General features: G+C 39.7%; 1 protein-coding gene across 6 annotated transcripts in view; it reads left to right on the top strand.

The window, feature by feature from the left end:
• LOC139722157 (uncharacterized) overlaps window positions 1–19,630 on the top strand; it is a 175,444-nt gene that overhangs the window by 72,644 nt on the left and 83,170 nt on the right. Inside the window, exon 1 of one of the 6 annotated variants that reach the window (XM_071633469.1) lies at window positions 11,446–12,087. The exons of the other annotated variants lie outside the window; for them this stretch is intronic. Coding sequence (XP_071489570.1) covers window positions 12,064–12,087 — 24 coding nt within the window. The 5' untranslated portion in view covers window positions 11,446–12,063. Of the gene's footprint in view, window positions 1–11,445; window positions 12,088–19,630 lie in introns of those variants that run through there. 6 annotated transcript variants of the gene reach the window in all.

Here is a 19,630-nt window from a genome sequence, read left to right as displayed (position 1 = left end):
GTGCAGAGCCGATGACTGCGTTATATTAGAGCCACTCAATCTACCTCATTTGATGTTTGCATGAAGTGCATATTATCTGCGAGGATGTAGAACTGAAACGCTAATTGATCTCGGAAAACTAGTGCACCGCCGCACTCATAAGGTTGGATAATAGGTGTGATACGTGCTTCCATGCTATGGAGAAGGAGGAGTAATGATTTATTTCTGTGGTCCTTCCTGTAATGGATTGTAAAAGTGATTCTAAAAAAAAAAAATGTCAAGGCGGTTAGAGAGTTGGTGTAAGTTCATGTAATGTGTGAAAAAACATAACAAAACAACAGTGACAAAAGCTACTGCACTCACAGAAGAAATTCTCATCGACATACCTCTTTCAGTTTTGGTAAATTTATGCCGTAAATGAAAAGTGATCTGTTCACACTGTAACCCTCCACAAATTTGAGTCAGTGTATGTGGAAGATATGATATTTATATATTTCCAAAAGAGGTGTATATATTACTAGATCTTTCATTCTGTGTTCTGACTTACACAGACTTCCTTCGTTCAAGAGCCCTAGGCTTCTAGCCTGCGTGTTTTTTTCTTGGGTCTCTGATAGTGGAACAGCAATAAATTCCAAGATTTATTTAGTACCCTCTCTCCCCCTTCATGCCATGCCCTTTTCCCCTGTCCTCTCCAACCCCTCTTTTGTTTTTACAAATTCCACAAGCAGTGTAAATTTGTTTGACCTTAATTATCTGACCTCAGACAGGGTCATTTGAGGACACCATGATGCCCTGATAAGAAGGGTGTGAGTTACAGCGAGGTCTTAGGTAGTCTCTGTAACCAGACCCCCCTTCTCTCTCTCTCTCTCTCTCACTAGGAGACCAGATTCCTTTGCCATACTGTGACCTTGTGCCAACAAGTTTATTTCCAACTACTGGTATCTCTCCCCCCCCCCCCCCCTTAGTTTCAGATGACACCTCTTACCAGAATGTGGCAAAGTTGTGGGGAAAGACGTGGGGGATTTATGCCCAATTTGGGGGCATTTTTTCTTTGTTTTTATTCCAAGAAGTACATTTGATCCCAAGTGGGAAGAGATGTGTATGGTTTTACATAGGCTGGTCGTCATTGACTGTGATTGGCTAAAGGTCATGTGAGGATGAAATGGTGGAACTTGAGCAGAAAGCTGACTGTGTGCACAATGTCACAAGGTACAGGGAGACAAGCAATGTATGTAGGTCTAGTCTGTTCATGGAGCTGCAAGGAGGATGTACGATAACCTCTTTTTCATTTTATTTTATTTTATCATTATTTTTTTTTTCAAACAGGACTGAAATTTTATGTAGCAATTACTATGTCACCTTCATTCAAAAGTCAATTCCTTTGAGCTTTTGTACAAAACAATAATTATGTTTTGCAATTTTTTATCTTTAAACAAAATTTCACAAATTGACCAATATTTAGAAATGTAGCACCTCATAAATAGTGCCTCCTGCAACGCATATTGGGTGTTTTATATCGTTTTTCAAAGTGGGATGTTGCCAATTTTTCGTTAAGGAAAGGTTAATTTTTTTTTCCACTTTTGTCAGTGGGGTTTTCAATTGCAAATCCAACTATTCATGATGTAGTCCCAAAGTCACAATTTGAGAAATATATCCAAAAAAATATATGGCATATACAGTACAGTACAGTACTAAAACCAGAAATTTTTGCATGAGTTTGTATACCTCCGCCATAAAGTGTTGCTCGAGGCCAATACCAATAAACACCTCACAGAAATTATTCTATAATTTGTTTATCTGCAGGCAGTTTTTTAGTATTCCATAAATCATGCTTGACTAGGATGCATCCATTATCACTTCACTTTTTTTTGGAATACAATTTGAATGGTATAGGGGGGAGAAAGAAGTGGTGGTACACATGGTCATGTTTCACAGTAAAAGGGGTTCCCCAGTATTCTACCCAAATACAGCTTGATGTTGATATATACTTACAGTATGATGTTACAGATCAGATAATAACTCAATGGAATTGCCTGTTAGGTTTTATTGTATCACATAAGACCAAACATTTGTATTGATTTCAGTTATCTACTGGAGGGGAAAAAAGTCTTACAGTAGCCTAAACAGTTTTGACTGTCTATAGGAATACAGCATAAAAATTATGTCTATTTGTGCTTGCCACACACAGTTGGAAAACTTCCCCATTTTTTTTTTCTTTTATAATTGCATGTGAGAGGATGGTATTCAAAGTCTGCATTGGTGTTATGAAGCAGAAGCTTTGGGATTTTTTTTTTTTTTTTGGTCATTCTGTCCTTCCTTCTTTGCAGCCACATGAACAATTCACATTTTAATTACCTCTCTGATATAGATCTGACTACGTTGCAACCACAGTAGGCAGCAAAATTCTTTATACATGCAGACTTCAATAGAGTATGAATTTCAATAAGGCCTATATGACTTTAACATGTCCACTACCAATTAAAAGCCATTCTCAACTAGCCATCGGTCTGAAGCATTGTAATAACATTTTTCCCCCTCCCTACTGTGGGAGGCAAATATAGTTGTGATTGTGATCGAGAGTGAATCGGTGAGTAAGATTATGAATTCAAGTGACACATTGCGAGAAACACTTTTTTTGCAAGGTGGTTGAGTCCCATAACATCAGGTCCATGGTGTTTTGTGCTGTGATGAATTTAGGATTTTTACAGTTACAATCTCTTGCTTGATGAGTAGAATAAAAATGAATGCTGAAATTTGAAAGAAATGTTTCTTCGAACAATACAGGGAGTTGATAACTCTTTTTTTTAATTCACTCCTTGAAATCTCGTGTCTATGGCTGGACTATATATTGCCAACAATGGTTATTGTTGCACTTGGCTAAGCCCTCTGGAAAATATTTGATTTTTCATGAAAATACTATTTTTTAACTACAAGTAATTGCACAGTTTGTTCTTCTATACTAAAATGGTATAGGGTCTATCTATTTGATATCTGTGGTCTTAATCTGTGGTAAGGTCCTTGAAATCTGACAGTTTGTGATCAAGTTGTCATTTTTTGGCTGGCCCCTGTACTTTCTCACTGAAAAATCAGGACCTTGCCACTTATGGCGCTGAAATAATCATTCTCATGATCTTGAAACCAAACGCAATGTAGTAGTAATTTGAGAACCAGCTATTGGCATGTGAAACCAAGAGTGCATATCGGATCTTCGGTGTATCCGGGTTCTGAAGAGCCCCTCCCTCCCACCACCACTTATTATTGCAAAATTTTGCTGATCTCCAGTCATGTGGCCTGCTCAGCGAGGCATGCTAAAAATTGCACTGTGCTAGCTGTTTGCTTCAGATTGTGCTCTGAATCAGATCACTCTGACCTGTAGAATTTTGATTGTCATTTAATTCTTGCAGAAAGTAAGAAAATGAAACCTGAATAATCCATTAATAAAGCAGGCAATTCCAGATTCAAGAATAAAAGTTCTCAAAACAAAGTTTGAATGTATGTTCTGAAAATGGTGGCATGTACTAGTGTAGATACCAAATGCCGAAGCTTACAAAGTTGAGACAAATGTAAGACATAATGTACGTCATTGTCAAAATTGATTATCTGTGTTGACACGTAATGTATCCGTGCCTTTGTTTGCGTGGTGCGAATTGACAACGGTCTCTAATAGAATCTTGCTGGTCTGCTATGCAGGCCACTGGCTGAAAGTCAACCCCGAGTATTGAGTATAAACATATTCATCCATCTTCCTCATTCCCTGTGCCGTACAAATTTACATTGGATCATGTGCGCCAACCCTCTAGGAGTGTATTTGAACAGTTTTCCATGATCACATGGTAGAGGACACATTAAGAGTTCAACGTTTGCATGGCGTAAATGGGTGGGGGAGGGAAGATGGGGGTAAGGGGTAATGGGAAAAGAGGGGAGGGGGAGGGAAAGTTGCACACAGAGATACCAATTTTTCAACCGTCAGTCTTGCCTTAGTACATACATCCTTCTCATGTTGGTGTGCTCCTCCCCCCCCCCCCCCCCAACATGCGTGTGGGGACGTACGTGAGATGCCAGTCGGCGTGCCGCAGGCATTCTGCGACAGTCGATCTCTTGTTTGCGAAAGAGTGAGCTCCCCTGGCCGGCGGCCATGTTGGGAGATCAGTGGAAGAGTAGGAAAAGGAGGAGGAGGAGAAGGAGGAGGAGGAGGAGGGAAGAGGGCATGGATGAGAGGGATACAGCGAGAAGAGAGGGTGATGTTGGTATTCTAAAGTACTCAACACTGGTCTCTGGTTTTTATCAGTCATGTCATGTTGGGATGGATGAATATCATAAGAGCAATCAATGCCCCCCCCCCCCCCCCCCAAAAAAAAAAAAAAAAAACTTTGGAGATATCAACTTAGCTTTGTAATTTGAGAAATGAATATTTGCAGGACTATTTAGTGTTGATAATTCAGCTCACATTTTCCAATTTCATACACATATCTAGGCCTGTATAATGAACAGAATGTATGATTTGAGACGATGCTGTGTCAGAATCTGCTCGATGTGAACATTGTGCTGTTGTACAGAAACAGATGAAGGATACATGTGTACTTGATGAGGAACATGCACCGTCTCTTAAATATTCATCGATGTGGGGCTAGGGAGACAAAAAGAGAATTTGACGAGATAGCGTGGTTATAATGAAACGAAGTGAAATTAGAGGCGCGGGAGAAAAAATGAGGACAGGCAGAAAACCTTTTAAGGTGATTGTACGCAATAATGGTGTGTATCGGACGTTGACATACATGTAGCAATGAAAGCTAAGAGTAAAACAAGATTGGAATAACAGAGCGTGTCATTTTTTAGCAGTCATGTATCTAGGCTATGAGATTCCTCTTCCTGTCGTATTCTCTCTCCCTCTATCGCTTTCTCACCCTCGCTGATTATTGACCAGATTTTCCCCTCATTATGATTCATCATACTTGGGGATACTGCAGAATCAAGTGCACTTACATTGTCAAGCTAATTGATATTTATTCAACGCTGTTAAAAGATGATAGATGATGATAAGCAAGATGAGCACAGATAGCGCATAGTTACAAACATCAATCATGATGATGGGGGGGGGGGGGGGGGGGGGAGAAGGAAGAATGTACAATTTGGCCATAGGGTTCTTCATTTCTCCGAACTTGAGGGAACAAGCGTAGCCCCTCTCGTTGGGAGTTCAGACGACTTTAGATAATTGATGACCCTGGGTGACTCCAAGGCACAGTCCAATTACGGCCTCACTCTAGTCAGGGTCATGATTCGGTGAATCATCCCACTCTCTAAGCTGGCCTGTGATTGGCTGCAATATGATACCAGTCATGTCTTTTCTTGTGAACTGTTAGAACTGGCCATTATGAGCGATCAGCCACCATTAGATTGCATAGTCTGAAGTTCATCAGACATTATACTTTAGTAATTATGGCTATTGTACAAACTGAGGCTTTATCTGTGATTTGTAAATTAAATGAAGACAGTAAATTTTGACTGTAATTGATAGGAATGACAAAATGATATATGTGAAGGGTACATGTAATATACTTAAAGGTGGATCGTTGATGCAAGGATTTCCATGTAACGTATGACTTGTGATGCCAATCATGGAATGACATTATTTTGTTCAAAATTAAGAGCAGAATGGAGTCTGTGACTGACAAGACTACAAGGCATCGCCTGTAAAGTTTTGGTTCAATTTCGTAAGCATCTCCTTAGTTGTTCTTCACAGGGATATTAGCTTAACGACCATTTCCTTGATCTGAAGGGGGGGGGGGGGGGGGGGGGGAGGTTGGTGGGGAGAAGATATACCAGGATTGAATATGCAGCAGCGATGATGCATTTCTTGGTTGCTATGGAAACAGGTCATGTCGGTAATGCAATAAAAGGAGCATCTCCCTCTTGAGGCAATTATAGGCGGGAGTCCTGTGCACTTCAAGAGGACTTGGCATTCAGTTTCCTCCCGTATCACAGAGATTACTTGAGGAGGATGGCCCACTCCGCGGAACGGGAAACAAGTTTTGTAGGTTATTGCATCAGGGTCATAAAGTAGGATTTTCCTGGAGGGGGCGATTGTGGAGGAGGAGGAACCATTAATAATCCAGAACTTATCTTTCAGCCAACACCTACACCTAGAGTGTGAGAACAGGGCTGCCCAGTGTCCTTGGATGGTGGCACTTGATTTCTCCCGTAGGTATCGGCCCCATTGCTTCATACCCCCCCCCCACTTTCTAGCTGCACCCCCCCCCCCCCCTTTCGTTCGTCTAGCCAACAGTCGGTGATAGGGTGTGGGATCTCGTTACTGTGTCAAGTTCAGTGCCATCTGCCAGGGATTTCGATGCTGAGGGGACAACGTAAAACAATGGCCTTGCGGCCACAGGGGAAAGGAGCTCGTAGGCTGCAAACACTGTGGCCGATTACTATTAATGTCATTTTCTCACCTTTTTTGCCCCTCCTGTTCTGATCATGCATTAGTGCAATGGATAGGCCCTATATGAGAAAAGATGGGGCAGTGGTTGCATCCTATTGCTGCAGACCTGTGCAGTGATGCAGTAACTAAACTGAATGCAAGGATTGGGATGTTGGTTGCATCACACTAAAAGTTGTTGCTGTTTGAGATCAATCTCCACTGAACTCACTGCAGTTGTTCACCAATATATGTACAGAGATTGTCTGTGACATAACAGAAACTGCAATTCCAGGCTGATGAATGTTTTATTCATTATTGTTTATCGTAATTGACATTATGATTCTGAATTGCACTGCTGCTTATATGGTGTAGATTCAAGCAAGTGCAGAGCAGCAGATTTTCCTGTAGACTTGCTGAAAATTTGAATATTACTCTAGTGTCTTGACAAGAAAATACCAAAACCTCACAATTTTGGGAAGATTATGTTCACTCTTTGAGATGTGGCGTATAGCACATAATCTCTTTGATATTGATGTGCAAATTGTGGCAGCACTGGCATATGTTATGATATGATCCCATATAAATATATATTACTTGATTTGAATTTATTTCCACTTTGAAACATAACTAAGTTACGATGATTATTTCAGTTATTACTATACAATGATATTATGTCCATTTTTTTGGTACAAAAATAATTGAAACAATAATACGCGAACTAATAATATCACTTGCAACACTTGGAGTCAAAAGAACCAAAGTAGGAGAGACTTTGGTCATTGCTGCCATAATGTAAATGGCGGAATAACATTGATGATATAGATTTATTCTTATGTTTGGTTTATCACTTTTAAGTTATTCTTTTCTGCCATATGGATTTAGACCACTGTTTTAGTCTACTCTTTGTAGGCCTATGTAATTGTGATGTTTGCTAGCCTTTTGTGACAATATCAAGTGTGTATTGATATCGTCATTGATATGTGCGATGTTACAGGTGGCTTTATGATATCAAGTGGTCGTTGAATTTGTAGGTCATCACGGCGACATCATTATACAGTTTGCTTGTATCTGCCATCAAGTTAATGACTTTGATGCATGTCATGATTGAGTATCATGCATGTAATCCATTTCTCTTGTGGTCAGTTAATAATTCCGTCAGCCACGATACTTCCTGAGTATCTTCCTGATAGATAGAGAGAGAGAGAGAGAGAGAGTGGGAGGGAGGGAGATAGTCAGCAAAAGTAGGTATATCTTCTGAGTGCGAGATTTAGCAGTAATTGACATTTCGCATCATGCCGGTGGCGATTCTCACTTGAAATCAAAACCATAATCTTGTCATAACAGATTTGGCAAAAAGACTTTAATGTGATAGGTGGGCATACTCATTCTTACAGATGACATTTGTCTGTTTGTATTTTCATCCCAAATTGACATTGCTTTAATCATGTTTACAAATTATGATTATAGCTGTCATGGTGCTTCCTTTAGGCACAACTATTCTATGCAATGATGACAACCATGTTTTGCTTTTTGCAAGCGCAATGCACTTGACGTTCTGGCTTTCGCGAATCCTGTTTTCCTTGCCTGTCCAGTTTAATAATTTGTGAAGAGTGCTACCTGTATGATTCAGAGGAGTTCCAGGGAACTATTGGCGCAATGGTGTGAGAAATCATGGCGAGGTCATGTGACTTGTGAAAGGGGCTCCCCTTGTGTGGCAAGATGTTCTGCGTCGTCGTTCAGGGCTGCACAGGAAAAAGGTGTCGTGCCGATATGTAAAGAAGCTCTCTGGAGCTCACGGTCCCCTTAATAGCTGGTGTTGTAACCCCTCTTCCCTCTTTTCACGCAGCATTTTGACAGTCATTAGACCTTTTGTCATTCCACGTGAGAAACTCGGCAGGGGTCCGTCCGCGATGCCTGCATCATTACCCAAATTGCAGGTCATGCCTCTTTGCGCGGTGCGGGCGCCACCCGTGATCCTGTGATCTGTGTGCCAACAGTGGCACGATTTGCATGGCAGGCTTACGACAGGCTTCGACGTGTTTATCCTCGCATTGAGGCCAGCGTCCACCTCTCTCGAGTCTCCTGTAACAGGCCAACTTAATTAGGCTCGGATGGGATGGGAGTCCCTGATAATTTGGCAGATTTGGTGGGAACAACATGCAGTGGTGCAGAAGTCTGTAAAATTTATGAAAAACACATTTCGTCTGGCATGTGCCTTGATGGAACATATGCTACGATATTTGACACATTGCTGTCATTCATTTTTTTTTTTTTAAGATTTTGATTTCAATAAATGTATGAGTTATCATGAAGATCAGGGCCCTGTTTTATGAAGAGTTATAATTGATTATATAGTTGATTTCTATGGTATTTCTATGGTAAGTCTATGGCAGCCTGTGTGGTAAAGAAATTTATAATCGATTATATCTTTTGATAAAACGGGGCCCTGGTATATCATGCGTAAATTTTATGAGTTAGAAAGACGTATTGTGTCCTGTTAAAAAACACAGGCAAGCATTGTTTACAGGTTGAAGAATAAACACTGCTGAAAGTAATATTTAGTACTTCCCCTTGCCAAAAAGATTGATTAAACCCTCATATGTCTTTGTTGCAATAATGCATGAGTAAGATGTGAAGATACGTGATTCTATTGTCTGTGGTCTCTGGTTTGTTATCTGGAGATTCTTTGAGAAATGTCCGGAAAACCTCCTCCACAATGGTGGCATTTCGTTCATATTGTTATTTATCTATTTATTCATTAATCTCAAGGTGCAGTGCTGTATCAATTGTATTGAGCTCCATGTGTATGCAGTCTGCTTGCTATGGTAAAGGTGATTTTCCTATTAAGCAAGATGTCACAAATGTCCTTGGTTTGAGCTGTCATGGACATGTCTACATGTATGTTCTGCTTGACAATACAGATAACAGGTGTGTCTATTGTCTGAAGTTTGTCAATGCATTTTACTGTCGAGAGCCTGCCTGTGTTTTCGATACTGCTGATAGTATAAAGCCATGTTGTTCAACTTCCACCCAGGTGGACTTTATACTCTCGTTTAACTGTTGCAGACTAAATCCTTATCATGTATAGTTCACCCCCAATGCATTCATCCAGTATCAATTGCAGTGCGGATGAATGAGTGTTGCCGCGTGATTACAAAAAAAGAAAGAAAAAAAGGAATGGAAAGAATGAACGTTTCCTGTTGAATAAGACTGTATTTGATTGAAACTGGCAACTCCGACATTGTGTACAACATACTGAAAGGGGTAGATCTCAATGTAATCTTGTGTGTGCATGGTAGTATAATGGAATGTAATAATGTGCACCCTAATGGGAAAATCTTTTCAAATCAGTTTGTGTCATTTGTATAGCACTATATTGAAGTATTTGCCAGCATTGACAGCAGTGATTTTATACGAATTGTAGAAGGAAAATGATAATGTGGAGTTTCCTGTGTACAGGGTATTTTTCAAATAATGAAGTTGTCACAAACAAAATGTTTTGGAGAAAATTGAATCAATAAATCTTATATTCAGTCTATCCATGCAACTGTTGAATCAAGAATTCCAGAATAGAAGCTGATCATTTGAACAGGCATATCCTCACCATGCAATAGATGGTCTGTCCATTACCAATTTAGAACTGAATAAGCACTCATAATAAAAAAAAACTACTGCATTGATATACTTGCACATCACGACTGGACGTGTTTGAATATGTGGAGCCGTTGCTCATTCCTTGTGATTAATGGTGAATTCTGTTTCAGCTGAAGACTTGTTGCACAGAGTCAAGTAGGCCATCACCTAATTAGTTTACGAGAAGCTCTTCATGGGTAATTATGCTAGCGGTGAGCACCATCAGGTCAATATTAGTATAAATTTATGACCCAAAGGTTTCTCTTCCTTATGGTGCATGTTTTCTTTTTCTCGCGTCGGTTGTGTAAATCTGCAAAGAAACTACCACCGACATACACAGTAACTGGAAGTTTAGGTTTTACATATCATGTTCATGTGATCAGAGTGTAGAAACAACAAGGTTGCCTCAAAGTAAGAGTTTCTATGTGTTGGACATTGAAAATGAATTCCTTTTTTGTTATATATATATGAAAATAATTATGAACAGCTATCTTGTTCCAAGTCTCATACATAACCTCAACAGAGTTGCCACCTAGTCCGAGCAACTCATGTTATGTGATTTCTTGAATGTTAAATTGGACCAGGTATCCCTAAATTGTGTCCCGTCTCTAAGATTTCTTTAAAAAAGAAACGATTCCGCAACCCAAATTGTGTGTGATCTGTGACCTTTTGACTGCATGAAGTCATAAACAGTAAGTGGTAGAACACCATCCACAAAATTGTAGAAGGTGTAGATCCCGACATTGGCTCTTGCTTGAGTGTCAAACAGTTGAATACCACATTGTTCAAAACAGAGTTGCAGAAGGTTAATTTTTTACATTACCGGACAGATGCTGACCAGGGAAAGTGATTTGTAAATTTTGGTATAAAAATTGATACTGTAGGTAGATTTACCTCTGGAAAGGTATACAATCAACTAGGGAAAGACCTTCACATATTGTTGTTTTGTTTTGGTGTTTTTTTTTTCCATTTTTGAAAGGTTGAAGTAGGATAATGAGATGCTAATATTTAGCTGAAAATATTCATGCCTATGCCAGTCCTGTAAATTATGAAAATTGGATAGAAGTCATGAAAAAAAAGTGGTCAGTCACTTCTGGAAGTCAATGACCAAGAGTTGACCTCAAGCTCACTGGCCATGCCAACTTCATGTGGGCATTGGCATTTTGTTTTTGTAGAAATTCCATGGAATACATGAACACTATCGTCACTTTAAGTGTGGCAGCACATCTTGAAATAAACTATTTGGCAAGTAAAGTATTTGTATGGGGCAAAAATTAATTGTGTTGATATTGGCCATGTTTTCATGGCAGGAACATAAACAGCACTTCAAACTACTACCATAACACTACAGCAACAAACCAGTGTGATATATACTTCATGTTTTTATAGCAGCATTTATTTATATATTTGATATCACTAACCCGGAGTTACCCATTAAAGCCCTCTGAATGAGAGAGAGATACAGAGGGAGCGGGAGTGAGGAATAGAGAGAGATAATTTTTTTGTTTGTTTTGTTCTGCCTGTTGTAGATTAGTGCTGTATTTCTTTGGGTGAAGTGTCGCTCTTGAGTGGCAATAAAAGCATGTAGCGTGGGCATTCTTCAAAGCCCTATGAGCAAGGCCATTGAATGGCAGTCAACCGTTGCATCTCTGCAATGGAGTTCGACTCCTCTCACACTACTATACTGTCTGTGCTTCTCTGGCTTCAGAACTCAGTCAAACAGCTCCGGGGCTGGCCTACTTAAGCGTAAGAGGTATATATATATATAATACACAGCTCCGACTATTACTTGCGGCTCATACCTATACAATGATGTATGCATTTATGATATATGCGTGTGTTGCGTAGGAGCAGTATAAAGTTGGCGCTGATCTGTTTCTGTGGAGGAAAAGGTGGGGGGGGGGGATAGTATGATATCTCGCCCCAGTCAGTTTGGATGCCTCACTGTAGATATCACGCTGCCCGTGTTTGCTGGGTATCTTGCGGCATAGGAGGAAGTATCGCTGTCAACTCGTCGCGGTTGGAATGCAAACATGGACGCCGAGAAGCAGACAAATGTAAGAGAATTTGAATGAGTCGTGATAATAGCTTTAGTCATCGTCTAGTTTACACACTGTCTGCTGTGTGTGTCGGGCTATTCTCAGCTTGTGTACAGTTTGTGGCAAATCAATTGGTGTGACAATGTAACACTTCTGATTTCCATTATTACATACATTATGTTGTAGATCGACATTGACCTTGACTTTACATGTGAATTAATATCGTGTGGCTGCATTTCGTGTATTACATCATTAGTCCTCTGATGTTAAGTCAATTTTATGTTATTTTCTACATTATTATTTATTTGTTGTGAGCCTGTACATAATATTTGAAAAACAAAGTTAGATAATTATGTCACATTTACACAGGCATTATTCATCCCAGTGGTGATTTGCACTGCTTGATATTTAGGTGACATTGTGGCATTGTATCTTTGTGCAATAGTTGAATTATATACTGGTATATTGCAATTATATTCAAACATACATGTGTGCATTCTTGTACATCTAGGTTGTTGTCTTTATTTGTGTACTGATATGTCAGTTCTTCTTGTATGTTAAATGTTTGTATTACCTAAAATCTTACCAGTGTAGAGCTTGATCCTGAAGCATGACATCACTCTCTCTGTGAGTTTAATGTCATCTACTATTACTACTAATACCTGTTCCATGTTTCCACTATCGGCTTCCACTTCCACTAATGCCAGACTGCTTCAACATTTACCCCGTATATTATGAGGACGGGCTTATTTTGCTGCAACACGCATTACCCATGTTCGACACTTGCCGGAGTATACTCGGGACTCGTCCTCACCAGGTTAAGAACAACAACAAGAACAGCAGCAGCAACAACAACAACAACAACAACAACAACAACAACAACAACAACAACAACAACAACAACAACAACTACCACTGCCACTACCACTACCACCACTACTACTACTACTACTACTATTATTACTACTATTACTACTACTACTATACTACTATTACTACTACTACTACTATACTGCTATTTAATACTATTACTACTACTACTACTACTATTACTACTACTTCTACCACCACTTCTACCGCCACAACTACTATCACTACTACCACTATTCTACTGTCACTACTATCGCTACCACTACTGCTACTACTATTACCATTACTACTACCACTACTACTACTACCAAGTAATGCTAATACTACATACAACTATTGCTTCTAGTAGTTTAGTACTATTACTGCTATTCTTTCTACAACTAAACTACTACTTCTCCTACTGCCACAACTCCTTTTTATACAACTACCACTTAACCCCTTCTCCTCTGACTGTTGCTACTATTTCTCTTTCTGCCACGACTTCTAATGACAGCAGCTGCTGTGACTGCTACTACAACTAATTATACAACTACAACTGCTGCTACAACTACTACAACTGCTACTAATTAATTTGATACTACTTTAATATCGTCACTGATACCATCATTATACATTGCCTCACTACCTATCAACAATAACTATATTTCTTCTTTCCTCATTTGCGACTCAGAATAGAGACAATCCTGTGTATCACTCTATATTCAGTCTTCCGTCCGCTTGATGCTGCGCTTCATGATGGCGGATCACGCACTGCATGTTATATCGATGCAACATGGCGCACACTATGTGAGTAGCTGTGCGGAATGTCCCATGTTGCATTTTCACACGAGCATTCCTGTGTTTTGGCTGGGGGGAAGTCAATGCATGTTTGGCAGCGTACATACCGATAGTAGTTGGAGCACATGGTGTACTGAAATCAATAGCGCGGGACTGTTGAATCAAGCTATATTATGTCCATTGTGATATGGCAGACACAGGACTTTGCCTCCTTTTGTTGACTTTTTTTTTCTCCTCTTCCTTTTCCCCCTTTTTTTTCTGACATATCAGTTGTGTAGCTAAACCTATCCAAGCTGCCACTGTTTGCTCAGCTTATTTCAAACTGACAGCCACGAGGCGGGAATGTAACAAAAGATTGTATATCCTCTTATTTTTTTTTTTTAATCGGTATGGAGTTTGGATTCTCACTGTTTCAGTGCGTGTGTGTGTGTCTCTCTCTCTCTTTCTGCACAACTTTAATCTATTTTTCCATTGTGCTTTACTTGTGCTTTCGTCTTAGCAGCATATTACTACAGTACTTGTAAAGCATTTTATTCCATGGAAAATATAGTGTATATACTCATAAGTATATCAAATCATACTTTTTTCATACTCTGGGATTTGCATTATCTATTATATGATTTTATCAAGGAAAATCTTCGTATTTCCTGTGACATTTCAGTGAAGACACATAAAGTTGTCAATTTTTCATTTTTTTTTTTGTTCCTCTCAATCTTATTGATATAAGTCCTTGACCTTTGTCTATGAGTGACCATCAGATGAGTGAAATATATTTGCAATATATCCGTCAGAATTTTAATATATTTTTGGGGTGGGGTGTGGGCACAGATGGCTTCCTTTCTAAAGAAATGTGACACTACCGGATCCTTCTTTGGCAGCATGGTCACCAGTAATGTCCAGATTGGATTACACCAACAGCCTGTTGGTACTGTATCTCCTCTGTGAAAAGTATCGCATGATGAAGAGGTACATGTAGAATAGAACTGAGGCGATATGACGGAGCTGTGCCATTGGACATACAATACCTGCATTACCTCTCCTGTAAAACCCCCGGCTACCCATGTCAAAATGTAATATTTAGGAAATGATTGGGTAATTTACATGTTACAAAAAAAAAAAAAAAATGAAGGGTGTTGTCTTATTGTGATTGGAGCTATCTTGCTGAAAGTAACGTATTTATGTACAGCAGTTTTTGCCTTGTTGTGGGTCTGTTGCAGAGTAATACTTTGTTTATCATCTCATAGTCATAATTGGTTTATTTGTTCACATATGTTACTGTATGATCTCGTGAGAAATATTTGGTAATATTGCTGCACAGGTTCAGCACAGTATTTTCATAGAAGATGAAATTTTAAGTATGGACGTTTCCATGTTTCGGAATTTCAAACAGCTTTCCTTTACCTGTAGAAGTACACAATATATACTCCAATTTCTTTACTGTTGACACTATTGTATTTTTTCTGGGGTATTATTCTTATTTCTTCATGTTCTGATTTGTTTATATATCGTTGTGTGCCCAGGAGAACAACGTGAACACGTTTGAGGCAAGTGTTACACTTATTGGCCTTGCCAGTGTTCGCATCGTTCTCCAGAGCACAGAATGATATTTCAATTGTTATCATTATCATCATTATCAATGTTATTATTGTACTGTTCACAAACACCATTTAAAATGGGGTGTCTGTCTATGAATGATACTTTAACATTCATGGAAAAAAAATTGGCCAAATTACTAATTTCAGTAGTTGTCAAATTTGATGAAAAATCACAGATCGCAATTATCAATTGCTACGAGAAGTGAACTCTTTTGTTCATTGTATGTTTTGGACATGTTCCATTTATGCTGCTATGTTTTATGACATCAAACATAGAATATAACCAGAGAGAGTGGCAAGGAAATACTAAGCGTCCAGTATGGTAGCCTGCAATTGGGTATAATATTCTACACTACATGTCTGCCACGTTTGAAAACAACACGGAGGAATGTGCCGTGAAATGATGCTATTAATCCCAGGAATCGTCTGGGATGGGTTTCCGGCAACATGCATGCGAAAACTAGATTGACTGCGCAGAGGAAGAGGTACAAAATGAGGGGGCCAAAGTAGCTCAGGGCAGAAGAAGCTAGGGCAAGTAGCCAGGGGTAAAAAGAGGAGGAGGAGGAGGAGAAGAAAGAGGTTGGGATGGGGGAGGCAGGGCAGAGAAGTAGGTTTTGGAAGAGGAGGAGAACGCACGGTATAAACAACTTTCAGTTTTGATGGAGGGAAGAGGGGGTTGAGCTGAGAGAAAGAAAAGAATTAATGCTGAGCAACAGCATTCCAGGCAGAATCTAGAATAAGCCCGTTCCCATGACTCCAACCTCAACCTTTGCACCTCATGACATTTTGCCGTGATATGGAGGTTAGCTAGCTAGGTATGTATGCAGTTATTTGCATGAGGCACAAACACCATTTCTGGTGGTGAATGCTCATACACTATTACTGTGTTACCTCCATCTTAGTCTAAATCCAGACCCAATTTCTGTATTGTTACATTAGTTTGTCATATTCCTCCCTCCCTCCAAATGAAAAAGATATAGTTTCTGTGGAGCTGGCCTGCTACAAAACTAGTGTACTATGGAAAGTCATCATTTGTTCCATGACTAATTAAGGCAAAGTAGGAAAGAGTTAATACTGTAATATTTTGAATGATTGTGCAGGTATTCTCATTTTGTTTGCCATCATTTTTAATGCTGTCGAAACAACCAATGTCGGGCCAGATTTCTAGTAGAGTATAAAGATAGAATGCATTTGAAGGTCAGTATGTGACACACCAGTGAGTAGAGGGGCATAATATGGTCTTTAAGCAGAGATTAAAGTCAGAATCCATTGCAATAATTTATATAATCCAGTAGCCTACTTTTAGTTGATTCATCCAGAAGTCTGTACACATTTCAACCCCAGTGTGTGCAGAGAGAGGAATATGAATGTGAGGACTCGTCTATGCTGAAATGGACAAAGACTACGCAGCTTGCAGAATGAACATGTTGTCTGGACTTATCTTTGTAGAAATCTATGTGGCTGCCTCCCCCCCCCCCCTCACATACACATTAACAAATGTTTCTTTTGCCTTGAAAGACCAGGTTTTTTTTATTGGGGTGGGGGGAGGGGGTGGAGGGACAGGGGAATGGGGTTCACCTTGACTGTTTCCTTGGCAATGTCACCTCCCAAGATCCCTGGAAGGGGATTACATAGATGTTCCCCTTTAGACTTGGGGGCCATGATGTTCCTGATTCACATGGCCCTGTTTGCTAGCTATCAAGTTTCTCCCCTTCCAATGTCTGGTAAAAAAAAAAAGGCTGCCCTGTCTGTTGTGAAGGTATTCTGTGAAAATTTCTTCAAGTTCCAAATTTTCAGGTCTCGCCTCATGTTTGCGATCAATCTCTGCCTTTCTTTTTTATTCTGATTACCTTGAGTTCCCAAGCTGTCCTCAGATCTCTAGCAATTAAATGTGCACCATGAACTTGTTCCAAAGATCGATATAGGCCCTAGATCTTGATGGAGACGCATTGATTCTCCTTTAATACTTGAACAGCTGCACACTCTTACTGCATGCCTCATAATGCTGTCGAGTGTGCCTCTGGTATACTTCAAAGTTCAAAGTTCAGGTAGCACAGTAATTGTTTGAAGTGTAGATAAACTGTGCTAGTAACTTATTTGCTAGTAAGTTGTTTATAGAGATATGTTGAAATCTTTTGTAGCTCTTACATATATATCTGTGTTCCTGTTGCTCAGAACTAAATGCGTCTACTTTACTAGTTCACTGTGCCTCAGTTGTCACATTGACTGCATGCTAGAGTATTGCATACTAGTATCCATTACAAATGTTGAAGGTACAAACATTTGTTCAAAAGAAAAAAATCAATGTAATCACTGTCACCATACTTAGGTTTGTATGTCAGAACTGTTATCTTTACTGGTGGCTAGCACATACCAGTAGTCAGTTTTCCAAACACCATGTCCTATCTAGTCACAGTTCAGCCCAGGTCAAACCATTAGCATCCCACGCTCTGCTTTGCCGGACGCAACAATCACAAACAATCCGAAGCGCCAAACTGTGCACAATATCCTGATAGTTGTGAAGAGGTATAACCTTTGTTCCAAAATTGCCTCAAAGGCGGGCTTGGCGTTTAGGGAGAGAGAGAGGGGAAGAGAAAGAGAGAGACAGAGAGAGAGGACCACAAAGCTGTTGATACGAGCACAATTATAGGAATGGATTTAGGAACAAGAAAACAACACTGAAAAGGCAGAATGGATGTTTTTGATGAGGAAGTAATAGCTGGTGATAGTGTAGTCAAGACTTCATGGTTGTACAACATCTTAGAGATAGAAAGAGAGAGAGAAAAAGAAAATGGGAAAGAATTGCTGATAGACAAGAATAAGAAGGATTTGTGGTCTGTAGGCAAACTGTATTCCTTTCACTGCGGTTGGCTCAGTTTTCACGGCTTTGAAGTGAGATCGTGCCTCTTGGAGAGAAAAGAAAACAAAGATTTGCTACTTTGCTGTTTTAGTATGATTGTCTGGCCCTTATCTCATCACACTAATCTGTGTAGGCTGGGGAAAACCGCAGAGGGGGCAGAGGGATCGCTATGCCATTGTCGGATTCCAAGCAGGACCCCTTGTCCCAAATGACATGTAGAATTGTCTCTCTCGCGTCCTTTTGTATTCATCTCGTACTGGCATTTCTGTGACTGCAGTACAGGCTGTAAACAAAGAGATGTTAACACTATCACCTGCAGCTGATTTGTTTGTAAGTGTCAGAAGAAATATGGGAAGAAGTAGAAGGTAATCGGGGCATTTACACTCTACATTTACTCAAGCCCACCTGTTTGCACTCAAAGACAGTGGCAAGTTGTGCATAGCAATTACATATGTACAAAAAAAAGCCTGAATATTCTTTGTGTTTTATTTTGTTTTTTTATGTTACACATGCACATATCTTGCTGAAACACAGGAAAGTTTCTGGCTTTTTCTAGCAGTATGGCTGGTATATTTTAACAAAAGAAAAAAATATTTATCCCCTTCTCTTTTTTGCACTGTTAATGTCCCATTTATGATGAATGCTGTACGTAGGCTGCAGACAGAAAAGGACTTACACTTGCCTGCAACAGTCATTATGTGTCTGACACTATCACATGCAATAGTTGATATGTTGACATGGTCAGTAAAAAGGGGGGATGGGGGAGAAGGAATTCTTTGTGGAGTTTTTTGTATTTTTTTCTTATTTTGAGTCGAAGTACCCTCTTTTCCTTGGAAGTATCTTCTCGTACCTGAATTTGTCGGGTAAAAGGGTTCCCCCAACCACCAATTACAGCTTGCCACATGCACTGCCATTGAGTCACTCCAGACCTCAGCAGCAGTGGCCACATGTTGCAGCTAAAAACAGAATGCAATGTTGGCCCATGTAACAGCTGTGTGGCATTCAGTCCTCTTCAGTGATGCGCAACCCTGCTGCACTCACTCACTGTATATGCATAGATGGGACTAAGGATTGGCTTAACCTGTAAATGCAACTTTTCTGCTTGTATTCACAATGTAATATTTATCTTTCATAGCTTCAGTGGCAAAATGGTCAGTAAAATGTAGATTTTGAATTTTGGTTAGTATTTTAATACCAAAAGCCACATGAGCCATGGTACGGTAGCCTGTTAACCTCTTTTTGCATTTAGATCATGTAGATATTACTGTGATTGCTTCAAATGAGCTACACTTCACATTTATAAACCATACAAAGTAGGCCTATAGGCCCTACACAGCTCCATCGTGGGTGCTTTGTTAGGTGTGCAGATCTTCCTGTGCAGGTGAAAGCCATGTATCAGCTGGAAATTGTTTCAAAAAGTCCCAGGGGCAATTGTACAATGGAGTTCTCTCATTCCATT

Source organism: Diadema antillarum, unplaced genomic scaffold (genome assembly GCF_040938485.1).
Source record: "Diadema antillarum isolate AM-2024a unplaced genomic scaffold, OU_Dant_1.0 scf00000159, whole genome shotgun sequence".
NCBI lineage: Eukaryota > Metazoa > Echinodermata > Echinoidea > Diadematoida > Diadematidae > Diadema > Diadema antillarum.
This window is presented reverse-complemented; position numbering and strand designations above follow the sequence as displayed.